At 46.5% G+C, this 10,444-nt stretch overlaps 1 protein-coding gene across 1 annotated transcript in view; it reads left to right on the top strand.

Annotated features, from left to right (window-relative positions):
* Positions 1-2,223: 2,223 nt before the first annotated feature.
* Positions 2,224-10,444, top strand: part of SLC36A2 (solute carrier family 36 member 2) — a 31,947-nt gene continuing 23,726 nt past the window's right edge. Inside the window, exons 1-4 of the mRNA XM_015141255.3 lie at positions 2,224-2,577; positions 5,615-5,705; positions 6,280-6,368; positions 6,895-6,990. Of these exons, the coding sequence (XP_014996741.2) occupies positions 2,423-2,577; positions 5,615-5,705; positions 6,280-6,368; positions 6,895-6,990 (431 nt within the window). The 5' untranslated portion in view covers positions 2,224-2,422. The remainder of the gene's footprint in view (positions 2,578-5,614; positions 5,706-6,279; positions 6,369-6,894; positions 6,991-10,444) is intronic.

Genomic DNA, 10,444 nt, shown 5'->3' with positions numbered 1-10,444 from the left:
AGTGAGCTGAGATCCGGCCACTGCACTCCAGCCTGGGCGACAGAGCGAGACTCTGTCTCCAAAAAAAAAAAAAAAAAAAAAGATTGGCAAAAAGTTCCCCTCGTTGTACTGATTTAAATGGATAGTGAGAAATTTTTGAATTGTCTGAAGTCCAGTATCCAGCCTTTCCATTGCTTGAAGCAACAGTAAAAAAGGTGGGACTTTTAACTGGAGTGTAAGAGATAGGATTATATGGCAGTAAAGAATATTGTTGCAGAAAAGCAAATAATTTATTACTAGGATAATGCTGAGAAAAAGAACCAGTATACTCAGCGCAAGCCACTTGTCAACCCTTATGAATTTCCAACAGAGATTCAATGTATTGATTAGATAATCGGGTAATAATTTGTATTGGGTCAGCACCAAGCAACTGACGAGCTCGATGTCGTCCTTTAATAATTAATTCAGCCAATTTATCAATATATGGGTGAATTTTCTTAATGGCTTTATTAGCCAAAAAAAAGCCACTCCAGAATATTATTATCTTGGTGTAAAACGGCTGTTGGTGAATGGGGAGTATGAAAAAGACACAACGAAAGTGGAAGATTGGGTGCAATATAATCAAGGTGAGCCACCCCTTTCCAAAAGGCCTGAAGATAACTCAGAGTTCTTCTCACCACCTGGAGAAGAAGCCTAGATCGAAACATAGCAAGCTCCTCAACAATCTTATTTACTGACCTTGCTCGAGCAGGAACACAGAGCTGCACCTGCAACCTTAAATCTGAGATTACAAATTTAAATAGTGGAATCTCAGGCTGTAAATGAGCAGGTCACAGGATGCAGCCTGCTACTTTAAAGACCAGCCATACTGCCATGTAACGGTGCCAGACAAGGGAATAGCGCTTCTCAAATCACAGCAAGTGTTTCAGTTGATTCAGGACAAGAAACTTGCAGGGTGGGGCCAGCATTAAAACAAAGGAGACAGTGCTGTGGTCAAAGCTGCAGGCTTCAGACAAAAAACAAACAAAAACAAAACAAAACAAACAAACAACAACAACAACAACAACGAAAAAAAAACCTGGCTAGCGGGGAGTTCAGATTTACCAAATTCCAGCTGTGACCTCCAGCAAGTTATTCTTTACCTCTCTGAGCCTCAATTTCCACATCTGTAAAAACAAACTAACAAAGCTACACAGAGAAGTAGTCAGGCTTTGTGGAGCTTGAAGCTTATCCCATGGAGAAGGGGAAAGTAGTGGTAAGGAAGACCTCTTTAAGAAAAAAGCAATACAAAATTGTCCATTCAAAATTGCATACAGGACCTTGGAAAGAGCCCCATGTAAGGGAGGGGCCTGACAAATCTGTCTTGGATGCTACCAGTTAGCGGTGACATTAGCTAAGCAAAGCTCATGGCATGTAATAAGCCCTTAAGAGATGTTAGTTTTGGGGATGAGATGATGGAGGAGAGAGTGGTATGGCTTGAGTCAAAAGTTGTAATTTTGAGGGAGGAGGAAATTTTGGCCCATTCATCTGCACTGAAGCAGAGATAATGACAGAGAGTGGGATACTAGAGAAACGCCCAAGGCCGTCTTTAGCTGCAGAGTTCTATCCTGGATGTCATGTGTGACCTTGGACAAATCTCACCACCTCCTGGCGCCAGTGTCTTTCCCAGCAAAATGTGGCCGGGAGTCATACAATCTCAGCCTGTTCCTCGTTTCCAAAAGAACACCCTTTACTCACTCCATGGAGCCTCACAAAAGCTAAGAATTAATTAGAGATAAGTGAGTGACTGTCCCTTTTTTGTTCCAATTTAGGAATGGGGTGCTCCCAGAAGGCATGTCTTACAGCAGATTGTGGAGCCAGTGAGATAGGGAAACCTCTACCCTGAGATGAATACAAGGAGAGGGATTTGTAGGTATTTTCTTGCAGGCAGAAATAGGTTACTGGTTGAAAACCTTGACAAATTGGGCTAGGTTCCAACTCTGTCACTTTCTGGCTGGCTGACCTCGGGCAGTTTCCTTTACTTCAAGAAACCTCAGTTTTCTCCTTATTTAATTGATAGGGTTAAATGAGAAATTGTAGATAAAACACTTAGAGGATTACTTATTCCTTAGTAAAGGTCTTAATAGATATTCGTTATTAAAATTATCAGTATAATAGTTATCATTATGATGATTATTACGTAATACCAATAAGAATGGGTGATGCCTTTTCCAAATCCCTCCTTCCTCTCCTCCTCCTCCCAGCAGTCCTCTTCCACTGGCTTCTCCAGGCAGGAAGAGGTGCCCTCCAGGGAGGTAGGCGGGGCCTCATTCCAGCTTGGCCAGAGCCAGGCCGGGCACACATCACTGTGCTAGGGTGTACATCTATACTAGACACCTTCCTGCTTCTCTCCTTCTAGAGCAGACCTCTTAGTCACCCTGAGCTCCTCATTTCTTCAGCAGTCATGTCTGTGACAAAAAGTACCGAGGGAGCCGTTGCTGTCAAACTGGACCTTATGTCGCCTCCTGAAAGTGCCAAGAAGTTGGAGAACAAGGACTCTACATTCTTGGATGAAAGTCCTTCAGAGTCACCAGGCTTGAAGAAGACCAAGGGCATAACGTGAGTGCTGTTTTCTGCCATCCCTATTTCCGCTTTCTAGCCTGAAGCTTGCACTGGCAAAAACCCTGAGGTGGGTGTGTCTGACCCTCAACCCACTGTACAGATGAAAGACCAAGGTTGCAAAAGGTGCAGTCATGGGCTGAGTCAAGCTGAGAGATTAAAGGGACAGAAGTAAAGGCTGTCAGAAAAGCCCTTAGGGACATAGTGATCCAGCCCCCAACAGGTACAGGTGGGAAAACTGAGGCTCAGTTACCCTGGACCATACACTGAGTCATTGTTAGGATAGAGGCTAGAATTCAGTGCTGGCCCTAAAGCCATATTTTTGTTCCTGGCCAGCGATGTTAATGTTGGGGATAGAGGTAGAATCCCTAACTTCTTGGAGGAGAAGGTGAGTCCTGAGCTTAAAATCACAGTGGCCTCACTGACCACTAAGTGTTGCCTCCTCCCTGCCTCCTTCCTGCGGTAAGGCTGGCCTCTACTCCAACTGAGAAGCACAGATGACACTCAAAAACACACTTTGTGGAAGGTTCTAGTTTTTTCCACTTTCCGGGGGAGGGGAGTGGGGGTTTTTCACTAGACTTTCAAAACACAAAAAAAGAGGGAAGCTGAGTTACAGGGCTGCAGCTCGCTTCCCCACACCTGACCCCACCACCCAAGCACACTTGCTAGTTTACTTAGGAAAAAAAGGTGTGGGGTGTGGTAGTGAAGAGGTTCTGCTGCTTTAAGAAGAAAGTTTTCGCGCCACTAGCATAGTAGAAAGAGCACTGGACAGAGAATCAGAAGGCCTGAGTTCAAGTAGTGACTGCTCCTTCTCTAAGCCCCAGTTTTTTGATATGCAAAACAGGTGGCAGTGTGAACTAAAGGAGAGTGCATGGAAACAAAATCGAAGGATGTGTTTTTTGGGGGTGCACTGCAGGGAGGGACTGTAAGGGGCAAGCAAAGCCCCTCCCCACAACCATCCAGCAGGACAATTTAGGGATGGACACAATGACTGGCCCTGCTCCCGGTGCTGTTGCCCCAGGGCTAGTCCTGCGAGTTGCTAAGTATTAGTGACCCTTAGAGTGAGCTGTCTATAAGTTGGGGCCAGCCACTGCTAAGTAGAGGCATTTCTCAGTCAGAGGCCTTGAGGGAACCACCTATCTCTTGTGTCCTGAACTGATACAAGGTTTGGTGGCAATTTCAGCAACTTAAGGATCAAAGGAATAAAGCAAGTGAGAACTAAAGGGAGACTTGTGGCTTGGGGAGAAGCCAAATACGGGCTGGGTAAGCGTGGCAACGATGGGGTTGGCTCACCCGGGCTCGAATTCCCACTTAGCTGCTTACCAGCTAGAGCAAATGCTGGAACTTCTCTGTGCCCAGTTTCTCCTCTGTCAATGATAGTTCTCTCCTCCTGGAAGATTTGAGCATAAATCCCCCAGACTCAGTGTCTGTAAGCGCTGGCTGCTGTGAATAAGGACAGTCCAAGGTGACCGAAGAAAGGAGTTAGAGTTGGAACCCACGTCTCCCAACTCCCAGTTTGGTGCTTTGCATGACTTACCGTGCTATATTTTCAAGTTGATTGAGTGGCCCATAGTTAAATTCTGATTTCCCTAAGTCCCTTAGTTAGAAATTTCCCAAGTAACCCGCTGACCCTTTCCTAGTTGCAAAACAAGCCCATTGCTGGCCTGGCGAGTAGGGTGTAGTGCTCAGTCAGCGATGTGGACACCCACAGGGAGAAAGGCATGCAGGAACTCTCCACCCCCTTTCTCCCTCGATTGTTCTCTTTAACCCTTGATTAATCTATGTACAGAGACTCAGGAAGCTAGAGGGTTTAGAGCTTCAATATGAAGCTTCCTGAGCCTCTGCCCATAGATTCTTTTAAAATAGCATCTTTTAAAAATAGCATCACTCCTGACATTTACAGAGGGTCAACAAAGTTGAACACGTTGCCCAAGATGACACAGCTAGTTAAGTCGTGGCCTTGAGGTTTAATCTCTGGTTTGTCAAATCCCAGAGATCGGGCTCCTTCCAAAGCACCTCTGTGGTTTTACAAAGAATAAGTCTCCTAACCAGAAGGCTCTCATGGGGAATTTCCAAAGTTTCTAAAGTTGCGCATGTAAGTCCCATGCTCACCTTGACTTAACCTGGTCCAGGTACAAAAATGTGTAGAAATAGGTTGTTTTGTAATTCCACTAATAGAGAGGGTACCTCCCTGAAACGTTTTTTTCTCCTGATGGTTTAGACATTGTCCTCTGGGCAAACCTTCATATCTGTCTTAAAGGAAGGGTCTGAGTTTTTGTCTGGGGGAGGGGAGGCGTGCATTCTCCAGCCCTGATACCCTGGGCTGAGAAAAGAAACCCCTCTGGAGCTCAATCCCTGAATGATTATGTCCCGCCAGATCCCACCTGGGGACCCAGTCATTTGACCTGTTTATTCAGAAGTCGTAATGATTTCTTCTTCTGCCTGCCCTTTCCCCTTTTCTCTGAGTTCAAGCCTGTCTCTACTACTAGTTTTATGACATTGAGCTAGTTTCTGCTCCGCTCTGAGACTCCATTTCCTCAGTTATGAAATGGGGTTGTTTCTTTACTTACGCTGTCTGAGTTTATCTCTGGGAGGCAGCTCAGCAGAAGTAGGGGTGAAGAACAGGGACTCTGAAGCAGGCCTGCATTAAATCTTGGCTCCCCAATATATCGTGGATAAGTCATTAACAAATCTCTGTGCCTCCGTTTCTTCACCTGCAAGATGATAATCGTATCTTTGTCAGAGCCTGGGCAAGAAGATTAAATGAGATAATACTCATTCAAAGCACCTAGCACAGTGTCTCATAGAGCAAGTGTTGCAGCATATGTTGAGTGTTAGCTGCTAAAACCAGGACAGTTCTGGGCAAACTGGGATGGTTGGTAACCTTACAGGAGACCCAGATGTGCCAGGCAAGGACACACGGACTGAGAGATGGCTAGGAGCCCGCCTATCAGGTGCTGGCATGCTGCGAGGGAATGACTGCTGGATCTTCTCACCTCCACACACCCATACTTCACATCTCCTTCTTCTCCTTTAGAGTGATCCAGGCCTTGATTCACCTGGTGAAAGGCAACATGGGCACAGGGATCCTGGGACTATCCCTCGCTGTGAAGAATGCGGGCATCCTGGTAAGAGAGGCGCCATATGTGGGGGCTTTATGGTCAGTTGCGGAAGGGAAGTAACGGGAGAGGCTCTAGCGGTTTAGCAACCTGTGGTGAGCAGTCTTTCTGGGAGGCAGCTTGGTGCGGGGTTAGGGTCTAGACATCTAGCCTGGGTTTGAGTTCTGGCTCTGCCACAGACTTTAGCACTCTTGGTAAGTCATTTGCCTGCTCTGCGGGCCTTAGTTTCCTCCCCTGCAGAATGCAAGGATTGGACTATGCCCAGTTTTCCAAGTATGCTCTATAGAGGACGAGGTCTCCTTGGGGATGTTTCAGGGGCCACAAAGTGCACACATGGTCAGGATTCTGTGTCCCCCTACTCCCATCAGTATACCCCATTGTAATTGCTTTATGTGCTTTATTGGAATATTAGTTGAGGTCATATTTGAAAGAATAGCTGTTGCTGCTACAAAAGGGCTTTAAACCCAGTTTGCTAGAGAGTTGAGTCCTGCATGATATCTACGCTACCAATCCCAGCTTGCAGTATTCTTCATAAATGCATTCTCTTCTCTCCTCCCTCACCCCTTGCCTCCCCTTCCTCCAGATGGGCCCACTCAGTCTGCTGGTGATGGGCTTAATCGCCTGCCACTGTATGCACATCCTGGTCAGGTGTGCCCAGCGCTTCTGTAAGAGGTGAGGAAAACAGCCTCCTTGTGTCAATTCCTTTGGTACATGGTTCTCAGGGACAGCCCAGAAACATCCTATGCATAATAGAAGTTTACTTCTTAGTTTTCTCCAATAAGGCCAAGAAAGAGAGAAGAGCATTCAGGAGCAGGGAGCTCAGGTGAGGCTCTTCTGCATGGCTCCTTAGGAGATCTCAGTCAGGCCATTGTGCTTATCTGGTTGGCTCCTCTGGAAACTGGGCACAAACTGTGCAGAGAATGGTCATGAGGAGTCAATGGGATCATGGATATGAAAACTACCATCCCCATGCAAGGTGTGCATTAGATTCTTGCTGTGTAGTCCCCGCCTCATTTAACAGGTAAGGAAAACAAGCCACCGAGGAATTACTGCTGAGTGTCAAAGCCTGAGGTCTCTGCGCCTGTGTTCTTTCTGCTCTTTAGCTGTGTCTTTCCTTGTTCTGTGTCTCCTGACTTTTGACCATGTGATTTTAGGCTAAACTATCTCTTGGAAATTGTCTATGCACTCTCTTCTGCAGGCTTAACAAGCCCTTTATGGACTATGGAGACACGGTGATGCATGGACTAAAAGCCAGCCCCAGCGCCTGGCTCCAGAACCACGCTCACTGGGGAAGGTAACCTGTTCTTGCTGTGCCTGCAGTGGGGTAGGACGCAGGAGGAGAAAATGCTGCTATCAGGGATGACTTCTTCCCTGGAAAGGTGGTTTGTTTGGCACTTCTGTGTTAGATGTTGTCCACAGAAGGGATTCATTGGCAACATCCCTGATCCACCCCCACTTCTTGTATATCTCCAGTGACAGGGTGCTCATTCCTTTGCTATGCAGCTTTAATATTATTTACTCTTTTATTAAACCACATTTATCCAGTTACTCCTATGGCCCTGAAAATGCCATGGGGACCAAGAAAACCAAGGCTTTGCCCTCATCGAACCCATAGTCTAGTGAGAAAGGCAGATATTAAACAGCCTAGAATAGAGTTATTTAATAACCTCCTGGATATGTACGATGAAGGAAAGAAGGACTGGTTGCCACCAGGCAGGTTAAGAGATGTGTGTTGGCTTGGGGGAGAGGAGGGCTTTCTAGGGTGGAACAGGTAAGATGAGTTCTGCAGGAAGGAGTCCAGAAGAATGAGGAATCACCTCAAGGAAGGTGGACAGGGGCCTGGAGGGTGGGGCTGGAAGAAGGAAGAGAGGGTGTGAAGGCCCCTGAAGCAAGAAGGTATAGGTGACAGATTCAAGGTACAACAAGACCACGTAGCTTGAGGGCAGAGAGTCAGGGAGGTGGAACTGAAGAAGGAGCCAGGCGCCCAATCAAGTGGTACATTTTAGACCCTCTGAAACAAAGACTCTATTTGTTCTTTTCTTAAAAGCAACCAGGAAGCCATTGGAGGGTTTTAATCAGGGGTATCATCATATTTGTATTGTTTAAAGATCTGTCTGGCTTCTGTGAGGAGAATAGATTGTAAGGGAGCAAGAGCAGATTTAGGCAGATCCATGAGGGGGCCATTGACAAGTGTCCAGCCAGGTCACAGTGGTGGCCTGGACCAAGCTGGTGGCAGTGGGATGAAGAAAAGTTGACTTGATCATGAACTGGATCCTGGGATTGGCAGACAAGGAAGAGTCAAAGTTGACTCACATTTCTGATGACTTCTATTTTGGACAAGTTGAGTTTGGGGTGCCTGAGAAACATTCAAGTGGAGATGTCTAGTAGGAATGTATGGGTTTAAGCCTATCTTCATGCACCAATCCAGAATTGAAGTCATCAGCCATGAAGCCAGGGACAGAGAGGTCTCTTAGGGAGAGGTTATATAGGGAGAAGAAAAGAGAGGAAAATACCAAGACTTTAAGAACCATTTGTTGAGCTGAACAAAGTCTTCCTCCCTGAAAAATCCCACCTTTTAGCTCTCAGGGGTGACAGAGAACAGGTCAACACCCTTTGTCCTTTGGTACTTGGGACTAAATCTACTCCTTTGTTCTTGTTTCAGACCTGTCCCCACCTGCTTGTCTCCTCTTGTTGAGCACCATCTAGACTGTCAAAGTCTCTTTTGAACTGTGCTTCCCTAAACTGCTGCAGTACTCGCGGTGTGCCCCTGCCTGTGGCAGGTAGTCTGTATGGTATCATGGGCCTGGCACCACCCTTTGCTCAAAGCCCATACTCACAAGAGTAATCCACAAATTCAGTCTGTGGGACAGACAAGGAAGACTACTGGATAATGACCAGAATTTTCCCAATTGTGTGACCCAGGAGGAGACTTGCCTGTCACAGACCCTCAAAGCCTTCTACTTGTTGTTGGGCATATAAAGAAGATTTCCCTGCTCCATTTAGGGATCTTCTTTCATGAATTACTGCCTCTCCTATAACTGGAATTCCTTTAGCATGGGCTCTTCCTCTCAGCATTTAATGTGTTCCTGTGTCTCCAGCAAACCACCATGGCACACGTATAGCTATGTAACAAAAGTGCACGTTCTGCACATGTACCCCAGAATTTAAGATGTAATAATAATAATAATAATAATAAACCAAGTAAATAAAACTTCCTGGACCTTACCATCGTAGCCACCATCCTATCTTACATTCAATATATGTTATTCAACAAATGTCTACTGTGTGTCAGTACCTACAATGTGTCATAAAGTGCTTTAGACAATGGGTCTACAGTAATGAGCAAATGGGCACCATCAACACTGGACCACCCTCTGACTTTACTGCCTTACATCCCATCCACACCTCTTTCACAGGCCACCTGGCTTTGCTGTCCTTATAATTCTGCTGAAGGTCTTTCAAGCAATGTCCTAAAAGACCTTCTTGTTGCATCTTCCTTGCCCTAGAGAACCTTTTAGCAGTAATGGGTATAATTGACCATTCTCTTCTTTCAACATTCTCTCCCCACTTGGCTACTATTAAACCTCTTTCCCCCTAGTTTTCCTACCTTTCTAGCCACTCCTTTGCATTTGTTGTAGGCTTTTTTGTTTCTATTAAATGTTGATGTTCTCCAGGGTTGAACACTGCCTTCTACTCTCCTCATTCTGCACACTTTCTAACACTGCTCTGCCTTTGCAAGGCTTTATCCACTACTACAACTCAACAGTTCCAGACCCTAATATCTAGTTGTCCTGAATGTCTCCTATAGGAACCTCAAGCTCAAAGATTCAGATTCTGAATGTGTCATTTCTTCCCCTTCTCCTAAAATTGTTCTCGTCCTCCTCCTCCCCCTTCTTGTCCTCTTCTTCTCCTTCTCTTTCTCCTTCTCCTTCTCCTTCTTCTTCCTCTTCTTCTTCCTCTTCCTCTTCTTTCTTAGTTCTTCTTCCTCCCCCTCCTCCTCTCCTCCTCCCCCTCTCCTCCTCCCCTCCTCCCCTCCTCCTCCCCTCCTCCTCCCCTTCTCCTCCTCCTCTCTTCTCTCCTGCTCCTCCCCTCCTCCTCCTCTCCTCCTCCCCTCCTCCTCCCCTTCTCCTCCTCCTCTCTTCTCTCCTGCTCCTCCCCTCCTCCTCCTCTCCTCCTCCTCTCCTCCTCTCCTCCTCCTCTCTTCCTCTCCTCGTCCTCCTCCTCTCCTCCTCTTCTCTTCCTCTCCTCCTCCTCCTGTCCTCCTCTCCTCCTCCTCTATTTATCCTCTCCTCATCCTTTCCTCCGCCTCCTCTCCTCCTCTCCACCTCCCCCTTCTCCTCCTCCCACTTCTCCTCCTCCCCCTTCTCCTCCTCCTCCTCCTCCTTCTTCTTCTTCTTCCTCTTCCTCTTCCTCCTCCTCCTCTTCTTCCTCCTCCATCTCCTCCTCTTCTTTCTCTCCTTCTCCTTCTTCTTCCTCCCTCTCTCTTCCTCCCCCCAACTCTCTTTCTTCCCTTTCCCGAGGGGCTGTCTCTTAGGTATTGGGTTTTCTAACAAGGCTAACAAGGCTTTCTGTCTGCCCATAATTTGATAAAATGCCTTTTTCACCATGGCCCTTAATGATATGTCATAAGAATTTTTGTCCGCCTAACCCGTTAGTCTATAAACCACAAGAGGAAGGGACTGTATGTTATTTGTCTGTGTATTCTCAGTGCCCAACATAGTTCTGGCACACGGCAGAACAAATTTCAA

The sequence above is a fragment of the Macaca mulatta genome, chromosome 6 (assembly GCF_049350105.2).
Source record: "Macaca mulatta isolate MMU2019108-1 chromosome 6, T2T-MMU8v2.0, whole genome shotgun sequence".
In the NCBI taxonomy this organism is placed as follows: domain Eukaryota; kingdom Metazoa; phylum Chordata; class Mammalia; order Primates; family Cercopithecidae; genus Macaca; species Macaca mulatta.
This window is presented reverse-complemented; position numbering and strand designations above follow the sequence as displayed.